The sequence below is a fragment of the Panicum virgatum genome, chromosome 8N (assembly GCF_016808335.1).
Source record: "Panicum virgatum strain AP13 chromosome 8N, P.virgatum_v5, whole genome shotgun sequence".
Taxonomy (NCBI): Eukaryota; Viridiplantae; Streptophyta; class Magnoliopsida; order Poales; family Poaceae; genus Panicum; species Panicum virgatum.
The window spans coordinates 588287-615424 of NC_053152.1; the positions used below are offsets into that span (position 1 = coordinate 588287).

Here is a 27138-nt window from a genome sequence, read left to right on the forward strand (position 1 = left end):
GACTCACATGTCATGCACTGGTCTTCTTCCTCCCCATCCCTTGCTCTCCTCTCCTCTCCGTGAGCACACCTGCCTAGTGCCGCCGGCTCTATGCCCCACTGCGCCGCCGCCCACCGTTGACGCGGGCTCGACGTGCTCGCCATGTGGCGCCGCCGCTTCGCTGCTGCTACCGCGGGCTCGCGCTGGCCGCGCCGCGCCACTGCCCGCCGCCGGCAAGGACTCTGCGCCCGGCGCACCCGCTGCCTGCCACTGTTCGCCTCCGAGCTCCGCTAGCGCCCGCGGAAGAAGCTCCCGCTTCGCCGGAGCTCCAACACCGCCGCCCAAATCAGTTGGCCGCAGCCCGATTCGTCGCGCCGCCGCCGGAGCCCGCGCTCCCTCACGCCGTCGGCCTCCCTCCCTCGCGCCCTGGCCAGCGCTTCGCCTCCGCCCCAACCACCGCTCACGCCACCCGCGCTCCTCTGCGGCGGCCTCCACCCGCGCTCCTCCCGGCCGCGCTCCGCTCGAGCTCCACCGGCGGCCGCGCTCTGCCCGGCCTGTGCTGCGCCGGTGGCCTCGCTCCGCCCAGCCCGAGCTCCGCCCGTGGCCGTGATCCACCCGCGCTGCCCGAGCTCCGACGGCGGACGTGCTCCGCCCGAGCTTGCGGGGAGCAGAGGTTCACGGGGAGAAGAAGCACGTCGCCGCGTCGGGAAGCAACGGAGTTAACGGGAGCGAACTGGTTCGACGATTTTGGTGGAGTGAGCTCAACCCGAATATAGAGAGAATATTCGCTGGGGAGAATCGCTCCGCTCCCACGCTCCCGAAGCAAACACGGGATCGAACGGCTCCGTCCCGTGAAGCTCCCGAACCAAACACGACCTTAGAGGTCACCAGCGATGCGAGTGCTTTTTCAGCCGAGCCGACTGCCAAGCCCACCGATGGATCACAATCACACTCATGGCCTAGGCTGTCCTAGAGCAAATTTTTCCATTCAATAATTCACAATCACACGGCGTCCGAAGAGTTCTGGTGTGGGCTATTAGTGTAAATTCGGCCCAATATGGTATTCCTATCGGTTGCTGTGCGTTTTTTTTATTTCTCATGGCCTACGTTGTCCGCACTCGTCATACTCTAAATTCATCCTCTAAAAGAAATATATCATTCTAGTCATCAAGATTTTCTCCTCTATCCTCATTTTCACAGCACTCGTCATACTCTATATCCCAGTTATCTGCATTTTCTACTCAAATCTATTCTACCACCCACTTCTACCACCACTGACGAGTGGGACCCATCTTATCTCTCTCGCCTCTCCCCTCTTATCTCTCTCGGTCTCTCCCTTTCTCACCCTCCTCTGCTCCCCCCGCCCGCCCGCCCCCCCATCTCTCTGTCCCTCTCGGCGAGCAGGCGGCGCCCGCGCGGTCACGCCCTCCCCGGCAGAGCTCAACTCGCGGCGATGGCGGTGCGCACAGCAAAGCCCGCGTCCATGGCCGGCTCGCGGCGGAGGCCCGCGCGGCTGAAGGCGCTCGGCGGGACAGCAAGCCGGCGGCACGGCTCGCGGCCAGGACAGGCAGCGGCGTGGGCGGGCCGGCCGCCTGCCTCCCAGATCCGCGCCGGCGGCCACACCTCACGTCGTCTCCGGCCCTCCTATGGCGGCTCGTGGCGGCGCGATGGCCTGCGGCGAGGCGGAGGCGCGCGCACGGCTGTGCGCGACGAGGTGGACCGTGGAGGTGCGGCGAGCGGCCGCAACTACGCGTTGGTGGGAGGCGGAGGCGCGGTAGCGCGCGGCGGCCCGCGGTGAGGCGGAGGCGCACGCGGCGAGCTGGCGTGACGGCGAGGCTCCTGGCGGTGGGAAGGGCCAATTGGGCCAAGTAGAGCTCTGCGGCAGCGGCGCGCGGTGCTCTCGTCGAGCAACCGCGGCGGCGAGGGCGAGCGCGCGCGACGCGGCCGGCGGCGTGCCCGCGCGGCGCAGCGGCACGGGCGAGCGAGGGCTGTGCCGGCGGGGGACGAGGCGCGGCGAGGCAAGCCGCGGGGCCACGCCGCCCCCTCCCCTGCTCCCTCCCGCCGTCGCGGGCTGCGGCGCCCCCTCCCTGCTTCCTCCACGTGCTAGGATGAGGCGGCGGCGCAAGGGTGCCTCGGCGGCGACCGGCGGGGCGGCGCGCAGCGGCCTGTGCGCGGGGCAGCAATGGCCGAAGTGGGCCCGCGCCACGGCCGCCCTTTACCGGGCTCCTCAACGTCCCCTCGATTTGGCGGAACGGGGGGCATACGCTACGATAGCTTGCGTCGATAGAGTAGCCGCTGCGGTGGATTTTACAGTAAACCCGTACTGAAGGATGGCATCGCGGATGAGATAGAGTGTCAACTGCGGACAACCTAAGGTTGTATCAGTCTGAACAATGGTCTGTAAAATCAGGGCCCGTTTGTTTCCGTTGCGCTACTTGCGCTATAAAAAGAATCTTGTGTGCATGGAGTACTAAATGTGCAAAACATTTTCATAGATGGGTGCAACTTTGCGCGACGAATCTAATAACGGTAATTAATCGATGATTGGATACAATAATGCTACATTTGTGCTACGTGTGCTACTGTACAAACCAAACGGGCTTCTACTCAATGGACTGCGACCACAGGCTGGAGCTGGCCCACCATCTAGGAGGCAAGCTGCATGTCCAGCTACGCCTACACCAGCATTTTTTTTTGAAAGCATCCAGGAGCACTGGGGAGTCATGGAAGATTTTGAGCGCCCACACTGACCGGACTCAACGCAGACGAAGCTGTCCGAGTAGTCTCGGAACGCGCCATACTGCAGCACTCACACCACAACACACGCACACCCCACGCACGCACGGCACCATCATTTCCGACGTGCCTTCGTGTGCTTGTGTTCCATCGTGATATATCATTTTTTCTCTGCTTGCTCTTTCTCGTTTTCTTTTGTTTACTTTTTTTATCTTCCATTACTAGTTTCATTTTCTCCCATCTATTTTGTCCTTCCCTTACACTTTCTCTTTTATCCATTCTACAAATAAATCATTTTAGTCTTATTTTATTTTACTATTTATTTCCTTTTTTTCCTCTGTTGTACTTACTTATTTTTTTTTCTTATGTTCCTAAGTAAATGATTCATTTTCTACATAAATCCATAATTGTTTGTAGAAAAGTCAAGCCATTTTGATCACTCAGTACAAAAAAATGTCAAGCTTTTCATCTAGCAATTTCACGAATCACTACCCTGCCAATCTGACAATATAATTGAATAGAAATGTGGCATCAATCCAATGACAACAGATGTAATAATATCTAATTAGTTTTCAAAAAAAAATAGTATCTAACTAAAACAAACTAACTGATGAAAGTCTATGCTCATGTGCTTTTCCTTTACGTTATCCCTAATATTACATGCATCAATATTTTCTATATTAAGTTAGGAAGTTCATGTTTGTCGGTCATTTTTTGTTGGTGTGTTGCCGGTTTCTTCCAGAAGCAAGTACATAATTTAGTATTTGTTTGATATTAAGGAAAAAAAAGAAGAAGCATTGGCATATTGCAGCCTATTGCAGTTGCAGGCAGTGATGTTTGACATACCTATGTTTTGCTGGCTTGCTGCCTAACCTGAAATGGAGAGGTCTTTTGTTGCCCAACCCTTTGTTTCTTCTTGTTGAATTCCTTCATTCACACCAAATCAAATTTCGTGTTTACCTAGACATTGTTTTTGGTTGCAGCAAACACTTTACTGCTTTTGTTAGTAACCCTTATGCCATGACATTTCATCTTATAAGGGAAATAAATAAGGTTTTATGCATTTTTGAAACTCTGTAAACTCACAGATATAGACAAAGGAATTTTGCACAATCCATTTGCTTTGACTATTAGCCGGTCACCGTTTTTGGAATGAATGAGTGTAATAGAGAGGCTTGAATACAGTAATGTTTTTTGTTTGTGGCCAGAAAAAAATAATAAAAGGAGGGATTTTGACTCGCAATTTTGTTGGCGAATCGGAAACATGCAGGCGGCCTAGTAGTACTCCCACTGGATGTTGACTAGTCGGTGGCACGGCCTCCCTCCTCCTCCTTGGGTTGGCTTTCATTCTCGTCTTCGTCTCATCTCAGAACTCAGATCCGGCAAAGCCGGCTGTCGAGAGGGCAGATCGCCTCGCCAGCGCCACCATGGCTCGGCGTTCGTGGTCTCCGTCGGGTCGCTCATCTTGTCGGCGCGGGCCCTCGGACCTGCTGTTGGTGGACGAGCGCCACTACAGCAGCAGCAGGCCCAGCAGAATTGGGCCGACGTGGAGTATGCTTGCTGCTTTAATTGATTGATTCATACGTACTAGTAGTATTTTTGTGGCAGCTCGATCTACTCCGTGTATGTGATTTTCCTTCTTCTTTTCTTTATACTGCGACTCGATATGTACTGCATCAATGTACATACTCTTCTATTATTAGTTAGTTCTAACTAAAGAAGAATACATAGAGCGTACGCATATACACGGCATTGATCGCTGGTCCGAGGGGGGTCTGTCGAGGGTCTTGGCGGAGGTGCGGGGCGCTGTCGAGGGTCTTGGCGGGGACCCTCGAGCGAGGCTGAGGCTGCCCCGCGAGTCCGAGGGGGGTTCAAATGGGCTTTATTGTAGAGACAGGTCGTGGGCCGAGGGCGAAGTGGGCCTCTTTGAGTCCTTTTCTTTCCTTCGGGTTGGAAGGAGACTGTTGGCTTTAGTGGGCCCGTTTGCCTAATATGTGTATTGCATTTTAAAGGCGATTGGGTTTTTCCTCTTGTCAAAAAAAAAAATTCAACATGGCAGCATCCTCAGTTGATCTTCAATTGTTATATGGGCAAACTCATGCATCAACTGCTTGTATTGTAGGGTGCCTGCATGCATTGTTAATCGTCTTGGGCAAATGGAAATGGCAATGGCCAATGGTCCACAGGGGCCGCACGAATCGTCTTGTAATAATATTTCGGAAGATGTCTAGCGTTGGTGCTTTTATTCTGTGTGCGGGTTAGGGCCTCTGTTGGGCTGGGATGGGCCTACAATATGTATGTACCTATCTGGTCCGGTCCATGTCCATCCGAGGCAGTCCAGTCCAACAAAAAGAGCCCGCCCAGCCCAGCCTGGCCGTTGTTGTTGCGTTGTCGGCCTGGTTCCTCTTTCCTGGGTCGGAACGGAACTAGCCGTTGCAAAAAAGGAAAATAATTAAACCGGAATGGCCTGCTTCTCTCTCTCTCTCTCCGTGCCGTGCGGGGGCGTGGCCACCTGCTCGCTTTCCTCTGCTGCTGCTACTAGCCGTTGCACCCATTCCTCTGCTGCTCTCTGCCACTTCATCAGGGCGCGCGCGCGCACACACACGGCATTGATCGCTCTGCTGCTCTTCTTCCCCCTCCCCTCTTCCCACTCCACACTCTTGCAATTCCCCTACTTCCATCTCCTGCTTCCAAATCCATCACCATGCTGCAGCCGCGCCGCACCAGGCCCCTCCTCTTCCTCTTCCTCTTCCTCCTCCTCCTCGCGCCGCCGGCTACCGCTAAAGGCCGCCACCACCACCCCGCCGGCGACGGCGTCGTCATCTCCCAGGCCGACTACCAGGGCCTGCAGGCCATCCGCCACGACCTCGCCGACCCCTACGGCTTCCTCCGCTCCTGGAACGACTCCGGCCTCACCGCCTGCTCCGGCGCCTGGCCCGGCATCAAGTGCGTCCTCGGCAGCGTCGTCGCCATCTCGCTCCCCTGGCGGGGACTCGGCGGCACGCTCTCCCAGCGCGGCCTCGGCCAGCTCACCCGCCTCCGCAGGCTCAGCCTCCACGACAACGCCATCGCCGGCCCCATCCCCGCCTCCCTCGGCTTCCTCCCCGACCTCCGCGGCGTCTACCTCTTCAACAACCGCTTCTCCGGCGCCGTCCCCGCCTCCATCGGCGCCTGCCTCGCGCTCCAGTCCTTCGACGCCAGCAACAACCGCCTCACCGGCGCCATCCCGCTCGCCCTCGCCAACTCCACCAAGCTCATCCGCCTCAACCTCAGCCGCAACGCGTTCTCCGATCACATCCCCGCCGAGGTCGTCGCCTCCGCCTCGCTCCTCGTCCTCGACCTCTCCTACAACAACCTCTCAGGCCCCATCCCCGACGCGTTCGCGCCCTCCACAAAGTCGCCCTCCAACCTCCTCGACAAGGAGGCCATCACCGGGACCTACCAGCTCCTCTTCCTCAGCCTCGCGCACAACTCCCTCGACGGGCCCATTCCGGACTCGCTCGCAAAGCTCACCAAGCTCCAGGACCTCGACCTCTCCGCCAACAACCTCAAAGGCACCATCCCCGCCGACCTCACCGCCACGCTCCGCTCCTTCAACGTCTCCTACAACAACCTCTCGGGAGCGGTGCCCGCCTCCCTCGCACGGAAGTTCGGGGAGCCCGCCTTCACCGGGAACATCCTGCTCTGCGGCTACTCTGCTTCCACGCCCTGCCCGGCCTCCCCATCCCCGGCGCCGTCCGCGCCGGCGTCACCCGCCGAGGAGTCCCGCGGCCGCCGCAAGTTCAGCACCAAGGAGCTCGCGCTCATCATTGCCGGGATCGTCGTCGGCGTCCTCATCCTGCTGCTCCTCTGCTGCCTCCTCCTCTGTTTCCTCACACGGAGGAGGTCTGCCTCCGGCACCGCCGCAGCAGGAGCAAGGAGCGGGAAGCAGCAGGCGGCGGCCAAGGATGCTGCCGGCGCCGCGGCCGCCGGGCGCGGCGACAAGCCAGGCTCCGGCGCGGCGGAGGTGGAGTCCGGCGGCGACGTCGGCGGCAAGCTGGTGCACTTCGACGGGCCGCTCGCGTTCACGGCAGACGACCTGCTCTGCGCCACCGCGGAGATCATGGGGAAGAGCACCTACGGCACGGTGTACAAGGCCACGCTCGAGGACGGCAGCCTGGTGGCCGTCAAGCGCCTCAGGGAGAAGATCACCAAGGGACACAAGGACTTCGAGGCCGAGGCGGCCGTGCTCGGCAGGATCCGCCACCCCAACCTGCTGGCGCTCAGGGCATACTACCTGGGGCCAAAAGGGGAGAAGCTGCTCGTCTTCGATTACATGCCCAAGGGCAGCCTCACCTCCTTCTTGCACGGTCAGACCTCATATCCCTGCTATGCTCTTCTTCGCTCTAGTTCTGTCCAGAATTACTAAATTCTGAACTTTTGATATATGATTGACAAAGCTTACTTTGTACATAAATCTTTAAACTTCTGGTAATCATATTAGTACAGTACGATAAATGCTTGCTGCCTAGGAACACTGCCAATTGACAGGGAGTTTCGCTAACTATTCGTGTGATGAGCTCCTGCATCTTGTTATTTTCTAGTATGTTTCAGCGAGGGCATAGTCTGAACACTTGCACATTCAGACATTTGCAAAGATTGATGCAGCTGTAATTCTGTTAGCAGGTTCAACTTTGAGTTACCAAATTTGCATTGCAGTCGCTTTTGATTAATAAGATATAAGAGTGAACTCGGTTTAGACCTTAACATGTCAAAAATCCTGTCACTCTCTCAGTCAGAGCATCAGAATCTCATGGTCATGATTCATGACCAATGCAGACAAGTTCAGTAGTATGCAAGAAGTGCTGGACTGCTCGTATTGGTTTTGGTGGAACAATTAGGAGGATGTGTAGTCCAAGTAAAGGATTGTAATTTCTTGTCTCAAACAATGCTACTTTATTAGCATTGAAACTTGAAATCTGCTGACCAATGCAGACAAGTTCAGTAGTATGCAAGAAGTGCTGGACTGCTCGTATTGGTTTTGGTGGAACAATTAGGAGGATGTGTAGTCCAAGTAAAGGATTGTAATTTCTTGTCTCAAACAATGCTACTTTATTAGCATTGAAACTTGAAATCTGCTGATAATTTTGTCCCCCAACTCAGCATTTTGCAGTGTTAAGTACCTTCTGAACTGAAACGCTCAACAATTGTTAACTGTAACTCTGAAGAATTAGATGTTTTGTCCTCCAATATGTTTGCTAACAGTTGATGAATTAGGTATTATTTGTCCAAGTAAAGGATAATTTATTGTTTCAACAGTAATGCTTCATCAGCATCGTTCATCTATGTTTTACAAATCTATTGATAAATTGTTCCCAAGTTGACATGCCTTTCATTTCTGAAACTCTGCACTTTTTGACACTTTGTGAAACAGAAACTCTGAACTTGTGTCAAAACACCTGATGTTCTGAATTGGAATGGCATTGATGCAGCTCGCGCTCCGAACACGCCGGTGGACTGGGCGATGCGGATGACAATCGCCAAGGGCACAGCCCGTGGCCTGGCCTACCTCCACGACGAAATGAGCATCGTGCACGGCAATCTGACCGCCAGCAACGTCCTCCTCGACGAGCAATGCAACCCCAAGATCTCCGACTTCGGGCTGTCCCGGCTGATGACGACAGCGGCGAACTCGAACGTGCTGGCCGCTGCGGGCGCGCTGGGGTACCGCGCGCCGGAGCTGTCGAAGCTGAAGAAGGCGAATGCCAAGACGGACGTGTACAGCCTGGGCGTGATCATCCTGGAGCTGCTGACGGGCAAGACCCCCGCCGAGAGCACCAACGGCATGGACCTGCCGCAGTGGGTGGCGTCCATCGTGAAGGAGGAGTGGACCAGCGAGGTGTTCGACCTGGAGCTGATGCGCGACGCCGCGTCGGGGCCCGTCGGGGACGAGCTCATGGACACGCTCAAGCTGGCACTGCACTGCGTGGACCCGGCGCCGTCGGTGCGGCCCGAGGCCTGGGAGGTGCTGCGGCAGCTCGAGCAGATCAGGCCGGGGTCAGACGGCGGCGCCGGGCCGAGCGAGGAAGGTGTGCCGGCGGCTTCTGCAGGAGACGATGAGTAGCGCTAGGACCAGCTGTGCAAGGCAAGAATTACGAGAAGAAAAGGAATCATTTAGGTAGAGAGATAGAGAGAGATATATCTAGGAATTCTTTGATTCGTTTGATTGTGAAGTATTACTTCTACTTCTACCACTGGCGTTGCTAAGGTAATTTTCAGTTTGTATAGGCAAATGTTATTTTTGCACTAGAATCAATGGCTGTATGTAGCAGCCTAGGAACAAGGATGGAAAAGAGCAGAAATACTACTAGTAGTATAATAAATGCTTTATAAATCAAGACTTGCCAGCTGATCACAGGTTCAAAGAAGTGGGGCAATATCATTACATCAAAGTTTTAAAATCATACAAATTATGCTTTATAAATGATATTTAAAGATTCTCTTGCTTCAATTATTTCCAATTAAAAAGGTTCATAATAAAGCTATACATTGCTAATTAGAAGTACTCTCAAATGCATGGCACAATCAGCTTGTTCGTTGCATAGTTATATTTGATGACTGCCATAGTCACAATCAGCTTGTTGGTTGCACAACTGCAAAATCCCTTTGGCTCCCTACTTCATGCTAAACATGCAACTCAGTATAATAAGTTTTCTGGTGTTTCAACTAATCACAAGCACTATTTCATTGGGACTATGCGCATTTGTTCCGACATATTCTTTGTTTATTATTGAGATTCTTCTGACATGTCAAACATTCATTGCATCGCCAACAATGTTCAGATTTAAGCTTGGTCATTCAAAACATGAGAAATCGTATCGCAGTTCTTGAGCTTTATCCAAGAAGTAGCAATCCCACGCCATGAAATCAGTTCTTTCTTTTTCTTTTTTGAATTATGGATGGAAGTTGGAGGAAACCATGGTCCGACAATGTTCAGATTTAAGCTTGGTCGTTCAAAACATGAGAAATTGTATCGCAGTTCTTGAGCTTTATCCAAGAAGTAGCAATACCATGCCATGAAATGTCACACCCTGAAATTTTTGGATTTCAGGACGTGATTAAAATTAAAAATAAATCAATAATTTTCTCATAGTTTTAAAATTTTTCCCAATATTTGTTTTCTTCACAGAGAATTTAGTGTAAAAGAAAATAAATATTGGTTGTTTTCTAAATTAAATGAGGTTGTTTTGTTTGTGTTGCATTCGTGCTGAAATGTATTGTTTTATTGTTTGTTGTCCAATTTGAATTTGAATTCTCTTGAATTTAAATTTAAATTGAATTGTTTGAATCTCTTTGTTGAAAAAAAAAGAAAACCTCTCTCACCTTCCCTATCGTTTTTGGCCCCACCCACCTCCCTCTTCCTTTCTTTTCCTTCTTTCCCCGCGGCACAAACTCCACCGCCGGCCCAACTCTCTCTCCCTGGCCCAACTCGCGCCCCCTCTCCTCTCTGCCACCGACAGGTGGGCCTTACCTATCGGGCCGTCGTCTTCCTCCCGTGGGCGACTCGGAGTCAAGGAGTCCGGACGCCGCACGCCCCGCGCCGCTCCTTCCTTCTTGGCCCGCACGCCAAGGCCCGGTCCCCGCCCCTATATAAGCACCGCACCGCCCCTGGGAACCCCTCTCCAACCCGCGCCGCAGCCTTCACCGCAAACCCTAGCCATTGAAGCTCGGGAGCTCCGGGCCGCAGTCGTCCCGCTGCTCCGCCGCCTCCACTCAACGCCCGTGTGTCCCCGGAGCTTCGCCGCAGGGTGAGGAACGCCGCGCCCCTTTCCTTTCCCTCTCTTCTGCTCTCCCTCGAGCGCTATAACTCGTCGTCGCCGCAGCGCCGCCTCTCGCCGCCGAGCGTGCCCGCCGCCGCGTCTGCGCCCCGAGCCGACCCTATAGACGCGTTCCCCGTCGCGTGTTACCTCTCCCAGGCCAACCCGAGCTCGAAACGGTGCCCGGACGGCCGATTCCGGCCATCGCCAGCGAGCTCGCCGCCGCCGCGAAAGCCGCCGCTGGACGCACCAGTGCTGCCGCCACCAAGCCTCGCCGCCGGCGCTCTACGCCGCCGCCTCGCGTCCCCACCCTCAGATCTAGATCCGACGGCCGAGATTAGATCTAAACCCGAGTCAACAGCCTACATACCAGTCAACACTCGATAACTTTGCAAAAGAGCCCCTCAGTTTATAGAAAATCAACCCGCAGTCCTAACTAGTTCAAAAGTATTCACAAATCAGCCCTGTTTCTTCTATTTTAAACCCTGTGCTTTTACAAATTAGAACCCGCCGTCCAAGACCCTTTCTTTTGCAAGCTAGCCCTTGAAGTTTAGGTTTAATTTCATTTTAGTCCCTTTTTTATTCAGATCTAGCCCCTGGAAGCTCTGTTTCTTCACAAATAAGCCCCTGAAACCTTGTTTTAGCCATAACTTCTTCGTTTTAGCTCCGTTTTCATCAATTCTTGCGCTGACGTGATCCTTGTAACGTGTGCAATAGCTTTATAACCTTTTTATCCTCTGTGAGCACACTTTGTTGTGTCTCACAAATATTTTTACTCATTGTTTATCCCATAGTTTTCCACATCCTAGCTCCGTTTTCCGTGTTTCTTGTGCTCTCATAACCGTAGCAGCGAGCTCTATCCTTTAGTATGCTCTTTTAAAGCCTTTCTTTTGTTCTGGTGTATTGTTCTTAGATGTATCTTGTTGTTTGCTTTGTATGTTTGCCCATGATTGCTTCGAGTAGAAGGATCGATGTTCGAAGATTGAAGAATCAAGTTCTCCAAGTGAGCAAGAGCTGAAGGGCAGTAAGAGTAGTTTTTCGTTGGTGAAAGGCAAGTGACCCTAACCATCTTTCTATCTATGCTTATATACAAGAGTACTTGATTTAATTGGAACATGGAGAACCACCCAAGAAAACCGCACAACCACAATACTATATGGCTATGGTCTTGGCTAAGTAACTAGATGATCTATATGTCGTGCCTGGGGCGTTTGATTGGTGGATTTTTGGGTTATCGAGCTTTGAGGAGCGGGTGAAGGAAGCTTCGTCTTCTGAGGTACCGCAGAAAGTAAGGGACCAGTGCGTATATATAGTGATTCTTTGGAAAAGCCTCGTAGTGTCCCTATGCAATCACACCTCGGAAGTGTGGTATTGTGCCTAGCTAGCACTTGCATGGTTGGGTTCAAAGTTCTTCGGAATTTTTACGCGAATTGTGGTGAAAGTGTACAACCTCTGCAGAGTTAAAACTAACCGGTTAGCCGTGCTCACGGTCAAGAGCGGCTTGGACTCTCACATGACTAATAAACTTAAAGATGGATTTAAATCATTTTCTGGTTATTTTTTGTGGTCTTGCTGAGTACCAACCATATACTCACCCTTGCTTACTGCTGCTGAGAAGTAGAAAGTTGTGGTGAAGTCTTTTGAAGATGTTGCTGAGTTCTAGGCGTACGCAACCCCCAGTCGATTGCCTGTGAAGTTTGGAGTCTTTGTTTCCAGGATAAGCTGTATAACTCTGATAGTCTCTTAATTGTTTTAATTCTCTTTTACGTGATATTGTTACTGATTATTCACTTATAATGTCTCTATATGTATGAAACTTGATCCTGGCATACATATAGTTATGCATTCGGTTTTCTTTTAAGAACCGGGTGTGACATGAAATTACTTTTTTTTTTTGAATTATGGATGGAAGTTAAAGGAAACCATGGTTCCTCGTTTCAGTTTTTAAAGGACAAGTAATGGAGCACAAGAGTTGTTAGATGCCTCCAAATTAGCATCGTGCTACATCCCAGCCTTTGATTACAATATTTCTTTGAGCCCTTTGCCACCAAGCAAATCTCTCCCTTTTATGCCAAATTGCATTTCTTCCTTCTTCCTCAAGATTCTTGCTGTTCTTTCTGTTTGACTTTAGACTGCCTTGAATTGCAAGAAACCGTCTGAAGCTAGAACAGATTGGGTACTTGCCTACTGAATCCATGAACAGTATTCGGTGGTTAGCACACAGCACGCTTCTTGTTGTACTTTTGCCAACCAGAGCTCGTGGACATGAATCATTTGATAGAACAAGTACTCGACAACCTTACAGTTTTCACACCCGCAAAAAAAAAAACTTACAGGTTACAGTTCTTTGGTGCAAGTAACAAAAAGGAGACAACTAGATGTAGTGATGTGCTTTTGATCCTTGCGACAAAGACATGCCGTTATGGTCAAACAATGTAGTTATACTTCCATTTGAAATTTGGCAGTGCAAGATTAACAACCTGTGCCAAAGTAAAGATTCAGTTAGTCATGTTAGGAAAAAATGGATACAAAGAGATTTGGCAGTCAAATGGATGAAAGAAAGTTGCTACTGAATAGTGATCTCACTGTCTTCATGGGATTTCGGAAGCGAAAAGGTTGATGAAGGAAAGAATTGGCAATGAAGTGTGTTTGGTTCTAATAAAATGAAAAAAAAGCCGAGGAACCTTTGTTGCAAAATGGAAACATTTGTGGGACTAGTGGCCCCACTGGCCATGATTCCTTAAGTCATGCATAATGATTCTTCTAAGGGAAACATGCTCAGCATAATTTATGATATATAAAAGAAGCATGTGCTGCAAAATGGTAATGGTAAAATGCAAGTTGCAGACAGCTCTATGTGATCCTTGGTTAGGATATACATTTACTTTTCTGATGAATTGAAATATTGCAATGCTGACCGAGTCTGCTTTTTGAGCCTGCCTAAATATTTGGCTTTTAGAGGTCTGCCTGATTAACAAATGAACAATAAGCCTCGTTCTCTGTTTTGTTTTGAAAACGTTTAGGTACTTAGCCTATTACATTTGATTTGAGATATTGCATAAATTCCAAATGGTGAAGCTGATGCGTGTTAGTTGCTTCCGGACCTGATTCAGCTATCAAGTGATAAATAAATATGTAATTTGGATATGCACATAGTGTGAACATTGGAGGCAATCCATGATGCTGATAGGGGATTATATAATGTCCTTTGTAGGTTTCCTTGTAGGATAAGATCTGGTGACCAATGCCATACTCTCATTGATCATGGAAGGTAGGCTCTATCTTATTATGATGATGTTTCAGTCAGTCCTTGAGGATGTCCCGAAGAGAGGAAAGCTAAGCTAGTGATGGAAGCATGATCACAGGAGTTACATACCTAGCCAAAACATTACGCATGATGAAAGCATCGAGCCATAGATGATAAGGTCATGCATGTCTTTCTAATTTGTTTCCTTTTCTGAAAAGACATGCCAACTAATACAAAAGCCACACGCATTCGTTAGTTAATCTTTGGAAAGCTCTGTTAGTTATAAACTGTCCTCTGAATAGCTTCGTCGATCTTGATATGCAGAGGAAAATAAATGCAATAGACTTGCTCACTTGTAGCTAGTTATCAGCTGGCCGATCGAAAAAGGAGGGGAGTTAGTTATAAACTGTTTCTTTGTGAGGTTGAAATGGAAGCACATACAGTGCATCAGTGGTTGCACCTACCAACTGGAGTGTGGTTGTTACTGTCATTGGCATGCACGTTGAATAACGGAGATGGCTGCATGCATGAAGCAAGTGAAGGAATGCTGCTGTACTGTACTACTCCTACAAGGCTAGAAGCAGAAATATATATGGCAAAAAGAGAAAGCAAATGTGAGTGTCAAAAGATGATGCATGCCATCATCGATGCATTGGTTCACCACCACCATGTATAGGAGGATGAATTCAGCCATTCGGGACCTAGATAATAATTCAAACCACAAAACCACCGCTGTCTATGACTTTGTAGCTAGCTAGCTAAGAGGGATGCAGAGGATCTTCTTTTTCTTTGTAATGTGATCTCTGTATCCCCGTCCCCCCTGCTTTCTGCTCTGCACCTCCACCACCTGCTCCTACTCCTACTCCTACTCCTATATAAGGACACCCCTCTGCATAAGCGATTCGATCCAAGCAAGGCTGAAGCAGAAGAGAGATGCAAGCAAGCATCCTGATGACCCTGATTGCTGCTCTTCTCCTCTGCTCGCAGCTGCAGCAGACAGTAGTTGCCAAGGAGCAGTACCATGAGTTCGTGGTAATTACCAGTATAGATCATAGGACTAACTGTTTTGAGCATATAGGAAGGATATGATCTGAATGAGATGCATGCTTGCGGCTGCAGGTCCAGGAGGCGGCGGTGACTCGGCTGTGCCGGAAGCACAGCATCATGACGGTGAACGGGCAGTTCCCGGGGCCGGCGCTGGAGGTGAGCGAGGGCGACTCGCTCATGGTCCGGGTCATCAACCGGGGCGGCTACAACGTGACGGTGCACTGGCACGGCGTCCGGCAGATGCGGACGGGGTGGTCGGACGGGCCCGAGTACGTGACGCAGTGCCCCATCCGCCCTGGCCAGAGCTTCACCTACCGCTTCACCGTCGCCGGGCAGGAGGGCACCCTGTGGTGGCACGCCCACAGCTCCTGGCTCCGGGCCACCGTACACGGCGCCCTCATCATCCGCCCCCGCGCCGGCGTCCCCTACCCCTTCAACGCCGGCAAGCCGCCCGCCAGGGAGATCCCCATCCTGCTCGGTACCTGCTACTAGCTAATGACATTGATTCTAAAAAATTCTTGCACGTACAATGCAAATAAATAATGTATCCTTTTATTTCTTCCGATCCCCAAATTAACAAGTAAAAACTTGGATCAACAGCCTTATATAACTTTGATGCTGACAAATGACACACCCTGAAGTTGGAGTTGAAAATTAGGCTTCAACCTAGGAGCTGAAAGCATCTCCCACCAACTAACCTAATAAGCTTATTATTAGCTAGTCCAATTCTAACCTTGTGGAAGCATGCAGCCATTTGATTGGCCAGGTTTTGCAATGCAAGTGTGGTGTGGGCCAGAGCTAGCGAATAATATGAGAGATGCATGATTAGCATTTCTTTTTCGCTAGCTTTTCCCGCATGTTAGTCAGTGTTATCATTCTGTTAGTTGTTGGTTGATACCAGCTTGCTCATTGCTTACCCTAGCTACTGCACACATGAGAGTCAAACATGTATCGTCATCATGGTGGATCACAAAAGTAAACACACCTTTACACTTCAAGTGTCATCGACTGCTGCTCGGTCTCGGTCTTCCTACGAAAAAAAGGGGTGAAAAATCGTGATTAACGGGCGTCAAAAAGATTTCCATGTGAGATAACCTTCTTTTGTTACATACTCAGAGCTATGCCACTGACTTGTGGGTCCAACAACTCTCATACAGTAAAATTGTAGTGTTCCCTGAAAGGAAAAATATAACATAGAGGTGTATATTTGTTAATCAACAATAAGCAGTTCATCAGCTGTCAATGTGCTTGCCTCTGAAAGTAGCATTCCCAAAAGCCAAACAACTGGTTTCAGAGTTGTCCCCTGTGGAACCAGAGCAGCTTCAGTGGCCTGGAATAATTTTCCCTTCCCTGCAAAAAGGATTAATTTGTATACTAAATTAATCTATATCTAGGGCTTTAAATTTTCTACACTTTGTAGTGTACCATCATCACTTTTCAAGCTCCATAATCAAAATTGCATCATTAGCAGGCTGCTTCATTTATTTAATTGGGCTATTATTGTGGCCCACATTCGTTCCACAGTAGGCTTAACATGCATGTACCCCTCCTGCTAGGCTGCTACATCTTAGGTATAGATGGCCATTTGGCCCGATACCCATGGGGGCCCGAAGCCCGGCCCATATTAGCTCGACCCGAGCACGGCAGGGGCCCGAATATTATTGGGCTCGGGCCGGCACGGGCACGATAGCCGGGCCGTGCCTGGGCCTCAATCCTGGCCCATGGACACGTCCAAGCACGGCCCGAAAAAGCCGGCCCGATCGGCCCGATGGGCGGCACGGCGGCCCGCTACCCAGGCCAGGCCAGCAAAAGAGCCGTTGGAGGCCTGCTGCCGGCCCAGCCCAGCGGAGCAGGTATGTAAGGGGCGCCGGCCTCCATTCGCTCGCCCCGCCCGCCCCCGACCCCTCTCGGCCTCTCCGCTCCCCTCGCGGCCTCGCCTAACCCTAACCCTAGATCGAGCCTCTCCGCTCCCCTCCCGTCTCCGTCTCGATCTGACCGTCTTCTCCAACTCCGATCGCCGGCTCGCCGCCGTTGGCCGTCCACTCTACCCTCTTCTCTTTGTTTTCCTCCCTACTTTTGCATCTTCACCGGTCGACTCGCTTCCTCAACTCAAATCCATCCCCAAATCCGGTCATCCCTCTATAAATCTCGTAGATCCGGCCGTCCTCGATCTCGCCGGCGTCCTTGGTGCTCCGGATCTGGAAAGTCTCTAAACCCTAACGTGTTTTTTTAGTTTTTTTTATTTCTTTCTTCTGTTCTGATCTTTTTGACCTCTCTGCGCAGTTGCTCGGCTGATGCAAAGACGTTGGGGTACCTGAGGGGGTTGGATCTGGGGTCTTTGGACCCTAACCGGCAGCTCGGTTCCCTCGGTTTTGCCGGCCGACGCGAAGCCGTGACGCGCCGAAGGCCTGGCCTGCGGCCTGCCCTCCAGACCATGGACGACGATGAGGGATGCTAATGCCTCTGCTATGGAAGCACTGACACCTTTAATTAGAGGTTATATTGGTGATGAATACTTGCATCAGAGATGTGCATGCCATATAATTAATTTGATTGTTAAGTCTGGCTTGAAAAGTCTTAAACCTTACTTGGAAGCATTTATGACTGCTATTTCATTTGTGAACTCTTCTAACCAGCGCATTGCTGCTTATAAGTCCTACTGTATTGCTGTGGTTGTGAGACCTAGGAAATTTCAATTAGACACGGATGTGAGGTGGAACTCCACCTATCTCATGCTTAAGCATCTTGTTCCTCACAAGCAAACATTTGGTGTGTTCATCCAAATCTAGTACCCCAGAGCAGAAGGTACTCCTTATCTCTTAGATTGGCAAAGCCTACACATAAACCTTCTACTGGTAAGAAAAAAGCTCAATGGGGTAAGATCTTTGGTGATGGTTCTACTTCTACTACTTCTCCTGGGTCTGGTTTTGGCAGTGTTGGTACTGGGGGCTTTTTTACTGTTCCTCTTAGTAGAAGGACATCTGCAAGTGCTTTGCTGCAAGCAGCAAGCACTGGTAGTACATATGGTATTTCTTCTGAACTTACTGCCTACCTAGATATTAACACTGTCAACCAGTTTGATGAAGATTTCAACATCTTGACCTGGTGGCATGAGCACAAACAGTCTTATCCAGTACTTTCTATCTTAGCTAAGGATGTTTTAACTGTGCCTGTTTCTACCATCTCTTCAGAATCTATCTTTAGTCTAACTGGCAGGATCGTAGAGGAGAGGAGGCGTCAGTTGAAGCCAGAGATGGTGGAAATGCTCACATGCATCAAAGACTGGGAGGCTGCAGATGAAAGAGCTCAGCACATGGTTGAGGATGGAGACCTGGAGGCAGCTTATGAAGATCAGTACCTTGATGAAACTCCAGCACAAGCTGCTGTGTAATAGAATAGTTTATTTGCACTGTATGACTATGAGGTTAACTTAACACTGGAACTTGAACTTAATGAGCTGGGCTGTACTCTTTTTTCCTATCTAGGGTTTTCTCACGAGGTGTGAGTTTTTACCTAGATAGGTTTTTAATGAGACAGCCATTGCACAAAACAGCTCACCCTTGATATTTTGTTGATTTCTGTCATTTTTTGTTACTCAAGATGAATCGATCTGTTGAATGAGCCATGTTGCGATTTTAGTGCCTAGCCTCGTGCCTGGGCACTTGGGCGGCACGAGCCCGGCGGGTGGCACGGCACGGCCCGAAAGGGTTTAGTGCCGTGCCTGAGCCTTAAGTCCGGCACGCTGGGCGGCACGGCACGGCACGAAAGTCTTTTCGTGCCCAGGCGTGCCGTGCCTAGTCGTGCCGTGGCTGGGCCGGGTCGTGCCGTGCCGTGCCGCCCATTTGGCCATCTATAATCTTAGGTGTTGATGAACAAGCTAGACTGACTAGTCCTCCAGTCCTCAGAAGAAGGAAAAGAAACAAACAGAATTTTTAGCCATTGCCTATTGTCAATTAAAATCGAGATTGCTACAAGCCTACAATGTCTCAAAATCCTAATGAAAAAGTCCGAGGTCATCAACCGACTGCATTGCAACTTTGACAAGAGTTTAACCGATTTACCAATGCAACCGTATCCTGGGAACGTGTGCAGGGGAATGGTGGGACATGAACCCCGTCGACGTGGTCCGCACGGCCACCCGCACCGGCGCCGCGCCCAACATCTCCGACGCCCTCACCGTCAACGGCCAGCCCGGCGACCTCTACAAGTGTTCCTCCAAAGACACCACGGTGTTCCCTGTCAGGTCCGGCGAGACCAACCTGCTGCGCTTCATCAACGCCGCACTCAACACGGAGCTCTTCGTCTCCCTCGCCGGCCACACCATGACCGTCGTCGGCGCCGACGCCTCCTACACCAAGCCCCACACCACGTCGGTGCTCATGATCGCGCCCGGCCAGACCACCGACGTCCTCGTGACCTTCGACCAGCCGCCCGCCCGGTACTACCTCGCCGCCCGCGCCTACGCCAGCGCCCAGGGCGTCCCCTTTGACAACACCACCACCACCGCCATCTTCGACTACGGCGGCAGCAGCAGCAGCAGCCGCCCCGCGATGCCGACGCTCCCGGCCTACAACGACACGGCCACGGCCACGGCGTTCACGACGAGCCTGCGCGGCCTGCGCAAGGCGGAGCTCCCCTCGCGCGTCGACGAGAACCTCTTCTTCACCGTCGGCGTCGGGCTCCTCAACTGCTCCAGCGGGCAGAGCTGCGGCGGGCCCAACAACACGCGGTTCGCGGCGAGCATCAACAACGTCTCCTTCGTGCTGCCGTCCACCCTGTCCATCCTGCAGGCGCACTACCACGGCGGCGCCGGCGCCGGTGTGTTCACCGCCGACTTCCCCGGCAAGCCGCCGGTGCAGTTCGACTACACGGCGCAGAACGTGAGCCGCGCGCTGTGGAAGCCGGTGCGGGGCACCAAGGTGTACAGGCTGAGGTACGGCGCCGCCGTGCAGGTGGTGCTGCAGGGCACCAACATCTTGGCCGCCGAGAACCACCCCATCCACCTCCACGGCTACGACTTCTACATCCTGGGAGAGGGGTTCGGCAACTTCGACGCCGCCGCCGACACGGCCAAGTTGAACCTGGAGGACCCGCCGATGAGGAACACAGTGGGCGTGCCGGCGAACGGGTGGGCGGTGATCCGGTTCGTGGCGGACAACCCGGGGGTGTGGCTGATGCACTGCCATCTGGACGTGCACATCACCTGGGGCCTCGCCATGGCCTTCCTGGTGGAGGACGGCGTTGGGGAGCTGCAGTCTCTCGAGGCACCTCCACCGGACCTCCCACTCTGCTGACTCAGCGAGCATTAACACTTGGAGATTCATCGCGTCTGCTTATTGCCTGATGCTGATTATTTATTTGGAATATTCCTACTGTACCAAGTCACAGGATTACTTATTTGTTACCAATTACAGCCTAGCTGTGTGCATCAAGAAATAAACATTGTCAATTTAATTCATCCAAGTTTTGTTGGGCTCGCATGGGCCATAGCAGCGGGCCTGTGCGTCTGTCCGATGGGCCAGCTCTTCTTTTTTGTTTTCGAAGGTAATGAGCCAGCCTTTCTTCTCTATCTTAGGCTACTGACATGGATATACCCCTCAAAAAAAAAAAAACTACTGACATGGACACTGAGACACGCATGACGGAGCGAGCAGTAAAAACCAGACGGCACCCACCCACCACTTCACCCATCCCATCCTCCTTCCTTCCTCTTCACAACGCCAACTCGCCGATGCTTGTAGTAGTGTAGCGCAAGCAGAGGAGGAGACCGAGATTTCAGTGCACTGCAGTGTGATCGCACCCGTCCCTCTTCCTCCGACGATTTCAAGGTACCGCTATATACCCCAACTGCATTTCCCCCACTTCTTTCTTGCTTTTGCTCCGCTCACCACCCAAATCCTTCTCTCTTGTGCTTATACGCCCATGATTATGGATGGGATTTCGCTGCTTCTCCTCTCCGATAATGCAATGCAATGTACCCGTCAGCCATATCTAGTGTATGTCGGCCACTGATTCTGATTCCACAACAGAGTAGTTTTTTTTTTGTGGGGAGTTTTTTTCCTCTCCCCCTAATATAATTGCAGTTCATCAACTGCCCGTCTAGGTTTTTTGCCCCCTAATTCTGTTTGTTCATGAATTCAGCATGTCTCGTCCTGGCACAATTATTAGTGACTTCATGTACAACTTGTTTGCTTCCTTCATTGATTTTGCCCCGCAGCCCCACGTGAAAAATCTTGTCTTGTGGTTGGACTGGGAAATTGTAACGATTCCATCTAGTACTAAGCCATTCATTCAACTGATTTTGGTACTCCGTTCCATCTCCAATCAAATGCAATGCAACTGTACCTCTTGCTTGACTCCACCTTTAATTTGTTTCTTGCTTTATCTCCATGTGCTAGTGCATATCAACAGTCAGGAAAGAGGGACAATTGCATTTGTTGCACTTCATTACTGCCCTGAGGCACTGACCGTGTAATGCAGCCGGCATATTTCAAATGGTTAAGCTTCAGTCGGACATTATTAACATCATTTCTTTCCTTTTGTTTCTCATCTTGCTAGCACCAGCACAATGGTGAAGAGCAAATCCTCGTGGAGCCAGGTTGTGAAAAGTACCAGGTCGACAAACATGTCCATTTCTGCAAGAAACCTCCAACCACAAGATCTTGGAGCTGTGATATTTGGTTGCACAAACAATACCATTGCAGAGTGTCACTCACGGCAACTTTTCGGTATTTCTGTTAACCACGACTATTCTCTAAGTTATGCCCCATTTACAAAACTGAGCTACTCCTTTAATGCATTTATTTTCTTTTCCTCCGAGGGGAATATACGCCATGCCCATGCCTACCAAAGAATAGCAATTTGTTAAGTAATCCACTGACTTAGTAACCATTCGAGTGGTGTTTCAGGCTTGCCAAGAGCACATATCTCCTATGTACGAAACATTAAGGAAGGACTACCTCTCTTCCTATTCAATTATGATGATCGCAAATTGCATGGTATATATGAAGCTGCAGGCAGTGGTAAGTTCTGTCCTGAATCAAATGCATGGTCAAATGATGGCCAGGGAGAGACAAGCTTTCCTGCCCAGGTACAATCACTTGCTTTTGTATCTTTGAATGTCATCTTCGTACTGACTGAAAATCTCTGTGCATGTCAATGCCCTTTTTGTTTATTTAGGTTGCGATGCGGGTAAGGGTGTGGTGTTTTCCGCTAGCAGAGAATCAGTTCAGAAATGCTATTGTAGCCAACTACTATCAGAACACGCCCAGTGTCCCTGGCCAGAAGCTTCATTTTTTCAGTTTGAATTGGATCATGCTCAGACACGTGTTTTGATGGATATGTTTACTCCATCTCCTCCTCCCAACAATTTCTGGATTCCCCCTGTTGCAGCACCAGCTGATGAACATGTGAGAGAGTTAATATTGTCACATGTATGGGCACCAAAGCATGAAGGGAAGGTCAAACCAGAAGAGGTTGTAAAGTCATATGCAGACATGGTAAAGAAGAACAAATGTGAGGAAGTTGGGAAAGGAGATGTGGATGAGGAACATGCGAGCTCAGATAATGAATCTTGTAATGGTTTTGATGATCTGGATTGTGGAGATACAGCAAGAGAGAGAGAGAGGGGTGTGCATTATCAGATCAGGCGGTTGAAATGAAACAGCAACAACAATCTGATAAGAAGACAAAAGTGCCTAGCTTCAACCAGGTGTTAGAAGGGCATGCAGCTTTGCCTGTGCAGCAGTGGAATCCTGATTTGTATGCCAATGCTACTGAGACTGAAGACAATGATGCATATAGCTGCAAGTATGCCCAGGAGGTCAAATGCGCAATTCTGGATGGACACTCTAATTTGCCAGAAACCTTAGATGTTGAAGCTAATCAGCTCTCCGTCGGGCATTCTAATTTGCTGGTGCAACTATTAGACTCTGAATCATGTACGGAAGCTAAGGTTAGAACTCTGGACTTAGCTGATAGCTGCATCCCATGTTCTGATCCTTGTTTTGTGCATTAGTTCATTTAGTCTTGCCCAAATGCTTACTTCTTGTCTATATTTTCCAAATTTCTCACACAAATTTTGTTTGTGCAGCTGATAGATGTAGTTAGAGAGTTATCTGGGTGCATAGAGCTGATGGAGAAGAAGCAGGTCTCTTCTAATATGCTATAACCTCTTGAAATGCCTTACAATTGTTATACCGAGCCATGCATGCTTAAATTATGACTTGTTATATGCACAATGTAAACCAGGAACTGCACTTCATAACAGATGTCTTGATATACATTAGCATGAAAAGGCATTAAAAGTAGGAACCAAGTGAATAAAGAAAGTGGCATCACACCTACTTGCTTACTAGAAATCAAAGAATAAGGCAAGACCAAATTGAATCATTTTTTAATTATTCTTCTGTTATGGTGCCCGGAGGACCAGCCCATCTATCCTTTAAGTCAAGAAGCTAGGATTAGGAGAGAGATTAGATCAGTTAGTTGGTTTGTTAGGACAATTATTAGGTTGTTAGAAGCTGGTTCTGTATAAACAGAGGCATAGTCATAAATTGGTCTCACATCTAGCTAATTATTACCTGATGATTATACTTCAAACTTAAGTTTCTTAATTCTGGTGAGGAATACCATATGTTCTTGACTAAAGCGTGGAAGTCCTAGAAAATTCTTACAAGGGGTTGTATCTAATTTATGTTCAAAATGCAGGCTTGGTCCAACAAAGAGGTCCAATACTTACAAGGGGTGAATGAGAGGTTACTGAAAAGAATTGTGGAACTAAAGGGCACAGTGAAGACATTGAATTCAAAAATAGACCCTTTAACCCTAGATGATTCACTTAACCAGTTTGTTGAACATTGTTTGGGCTCAGAAGATGTCATTTATCTAGTTGGTGGTTTTGATGGCTTCTCATTTCTGCCATCACTAGATTCCTTTTCCCCTTCATTGGATATACTAACACCTCTCAAACCAATGCCTGTTGGGAAGTCATATGCTTCAACTGTTGCATCAGATGGCAAGGTATTTGTTCTCGGTGGTGGTGATGGTGCTTGCTGGTTTGATACAGGCTAGTAATTGATTTCTAAGTTTAATTCCGTCTTAGCTCTCAGATTGCAATTTCTGTCCTGATTTTGCATTTATCTTTTGCATGAAGTTGACTGTTATGACCCAAGCCGTGATGATTGGACCACATGCCCATCATTGACTCATGACAAGGGGAGCCTTGCTGGGGTTAGTGTTAATGGGAGAATCTACGCTTTTGGTGGTGGAGATGGAAGTCAGTGTTTCTCTGACGTTGAGATATTTGATCCTACTCATGGAAAGTGGATAAAGAATCAGCCTATGCTGGAAAAGGTATCAGTATCACTTTCCTGGTGTTTATTTGGTCTAAACTTTGGAATTTTTTTTTTCTGATACATTAGTACACTACTGAAGCATTTAGTGGAATGTGCACATATTATCCTAAGACATAAATAACTAGGGGACATAATAAGCATCTACTCATGGAAAAGTGTGTAATTCTACGATTATGCAAAACTATTCCTGATTCCATTTCAGTTTCCTGTACTGTCTCTCTCTCTCTCTCTCTCTTTTTGGAAAAAAATATTTGCTTATGGACACTCTGCATAATATGATGAATTCTTTAATTTGCTTGACTTTTGTCACCTTATTTTTCAGCGCTTTGCTCTAGCTGGTTTAGCACTTAATGGTGTGATTTATGCAGTTGGTGGCTTCAACGGTGCTCAATATCTGAGGTACTGTCCTTTTCCTGCCTGTACTTAGTACTTGATTTGTTCAATTTTGATCTGGTAGAAATACAAATGATTTGTTCAGTTTTGATCTGGTGGAAATACAAATCATAAAAACCTGGAAATATTTTAAATCTCATCTGTTGCCTTATGGCTTAGTGTAAATCCGAATAAAGTTAATCATTTCACAAATATGCGTTAGCTTATTCTCTATTTAAACCCTAAACCCCTTGCTTATTCTCGCAAACTGGTTGGATGCCAGTACTTAGAAACCAGTTCTCCTCAGAAGTGAAATATGCAGCGTAGTGACTAGTTGATTCTTCAATTCCTTGAAGTATGGCTTAGTGTTTTCAATGGGAATGTCCCAAGCGTAGCTACTGTTATTATCTTGGCCATGGATGAGGTGCAGTTGTGGAGTTTAGCAGGAGCTAGGGACCTCTCCCTGCTTTCTGCTATGGAAGAGGGTAGTTAGCTGGTGCTTTAGATGGTCGTTGTTCAGTATGTAACAGGTGATAAGATACTAGGTCTGTCAAGGGGGTGTGTGGTGTGTGTGTGGGTCTATGTATGACTCTTTTCTTCTTCTATCAATACAATGATACGCAGTTCTCCTGTGTGTTCGAGAAAAAAATGGCAGCGAAATTATTATCTATTTTTAGTGAGAGGAATGCAAGAAAACTTTTCTCCTAACATTGTGATTTGTGTCGCCAGCTCTGCAGAGAGACTTGATCCTCGAGAGCCTAACTGGAAAATGCTCCCAATGATGAGTGCAGGAAGGGGCTGCCATACGCTTGCAGTGCTTAATGAGAAGATGTAAGTTTGTAGCTCTTTCTTTGTAGTACTTAGAGTGTTCCCTTTCAAAAAAAAATGTTGTAGAACTTGTACCCAGCAAATCAAAGTTAGGTGTGCATCAGGGTGTATATTGTCTTTTGTTGATGTAATTTGGTCTTGTATTTTCTTCCAGATTCTCGATTGGTGGTTATGATACTGGGGCTAAAGCAATGGTAGCAACCGTTGAGGTGTACGAGCCAAGGATGCCGTCATGGGTGATGGTTGAACCCATGAACTACACCAGAGGATACCATTCTTCAGCTGCGCTTGGTGGCTCGATATTCACATTTGGCGGGGTGAAAGGTGAAGGAGATACAATCTTGGATGTGGTAGGTACCTAAACTTAATTAGAGACCAATTTCTTGGCAGGTCCATTAGGCTGTCGATGATGCATTAATAACTCAACTGATCTGGCACCAAGACTAAAAAATAAAATTGCTTAGGTTTAATTTCAAGTGTTTGATAGTGAGACAGTCACTAAATTAGTACTTTTCAAGGGTTTGCCTGCATTATCTGCATATATCATTTGTTATCATGACGATCTAGCATGAAAACATGTGCTGCACTTCAGATGAACATAGATTCTTGGTTTTTTAAGCACTTATTTTCATTATCTTTGCTTTCCTATCTCCACGGTATAAATCATTTGTTACCATCTCAGTCTTGCGTGAAATGTCTAATGCAATTAATTGGAACGTGGATTCTTGGGTTCCTTAAACACAATTTCGTTTTTGTTGTTGGGGTCAGGTGGAGCGTTACAAGGAAGGTTGTGGCTGGGTGACTACTGATTTAAAGTCCATTGGCAGGAGATGCTACTGCTCCGCCATTGTTCTCTGACCTCTAGAACTATATTGAGATGGTGGATTGACGTAGCTTCTGACAATCAAGTGACTAGGAAACAGATGTGTTAAGACTTAAAAGTCTCTTCCATATTAGGATGAACTGACAGCTGTAGACATTGTGAAACTCCTCCTCTTGTTCCTGAATCGCAGATGCGAGTTGTTTGTGTTATCTGGATGGATAATGCAGCAACATGGGATGTGAATCTGAATTGGTTCTAAACTGAATGAATGGATATTTGCTATTTTGTAATGGATGATCTTGTTGACCCTTTCTGTTGAGCTTTGTCCTTTTGAGTTCCAGCTATTTGCCGAAGCATCAGCAGCCTCACTGCATCTGCATCTGCATTTGTCCTTCTCTAGAGTTACCTTCTTTCTATATCATAAATTCAGAGTTGGTCTCAACATACTTGCACATATATATGAACTCTGTCTAAAATTAAAAGGCCGTATCAAACGATCGATTGAGTGCACCCAGAATATATGCTGATTTCATTCACTGGGTCGATCGGTGAGTGTACATCATATACAAGAAAGCCAAAGAAATGATGAAGGTTGCATTCACGCACAGAAAAAATAACATGAGCTTCCTTGTAAGCCGCCTCATCGTCCACCAGTTGCCGCCTGCAGCATGTACGAGCCATCGTTCCTCCTGCTGCTGCTGCCCACCATGTCGTCCGCCGCCATCTCCCGGAGCTGATCGGTGCTCTGCAGGGCCGGCATCACCGGCGAAGGAGGCGGCCCAGCTAAGTCATCGTTACGTCTCACCACTTCCTCGAACTCCTCCGTGGTGTGCGATGATGGCGGCGCACCGTCGTTGCTACTTCTCAAGATGTTGATCTCCAACGACGGCTGTTGTTGCTGGCCACCGATTCCAAAGATCCGTGCAAGTAGCTGCCAGAGCCAGCCTATGCCAT

General features: G+C 49.1%; 2 protein-coding genes and 1 pseudogene across 2 annotated transcripts; all 3 read left to right on the forward strand.

Annotated features, from left to right (window-relative positions):
- Positions 1-5328: 5328 nt before the first annotated feature.
- On the forward strand, positions 5329-9077 carry LOC120686352 (probable leucine-rich repeat receptor-like protein kinase IMK3). The gene is made up of 2 exons (XM_039968553.1): positions 5329-7064; positions 8187-9077. Exons 1-2 carry the CDS (start codon positions 5420-5422, stop codon positions 8816-8818), a joined length of 2277 nt encoding a protein of 758 aa, XP_039824487.1. The 5' UTR covers positions 5329-5419; the 3' UTR covers positions 8819-9077.
- Positions 9078-14378: 5301 nt separating this feature from the next.
- Positions 14379-20263, forward strand: LOC120686090 (putative laccase-17). The gene is made up of 3 exons (XM_039968249.1): positions 14379-14790; positions 14878-15283; positions 18898-20263. Exons 1-3 carry the CDS (start codon positions 14692-14694, stop codon positions 20097-20099), a joined length of 1707 nt encoding a protein of 568 aa, XP_039824183.1. The 5' UTR covers positions 14379-14691; the 3' UTR covers positions 20100-20263.
- Positions 20264-20435: 172 nt separating this feature from the next.
- LOC120684361 lies at positions 20436-26497 on the forward strand (annotated as a pseudogene).
- Positions 26498-27138: the final 641 nt, after the last annotated feature.

What these genes read in the sequence shown, in the direction of transcription:
- LOC120686352 (XM_039968553.1), top strand. Translation starts at nt 5,420, where the DNA reads ATGCTGCAGCCGCGCCGCACCAGGCCCCTCCTCTTCCTCTTCCTCTTC. An exon ending in CCTCACCTCCTTCTTGCACG is followed by an intron (nt 7,065 to 8,186) that starts GTCAGACCTCAT and finishes GCATTGATGCAG; the next exon opens with CTCGCGCTCCGAACACGCCG.
- LOC120686090 (XM_039968249.1), top strand. Translation starts at nt 14,692, where the DNA reads ATGCAAGCAAGCATCCTGATGACCCTGATTGCTGCTCTTCTCCTCTGC. An exon ending in AGCAGTACCATGAGTTCGTG is followed by an intron (nt 14,791 to 14,877) that starts GTAATTACCAGT and finishes TTGCGGCTGCAG; the next exon opens with GTCCAGGAGGCGGCGGTGAC. An exon ending in GGAGATCCCCATCCTGCTCG is followed by an intron (nt 15,284 to 18,897) that starts GTACCTGCTACT and finishes GAACGTGTGCAG; the next exon opens with GGGAATGGTGGGACATGAAC.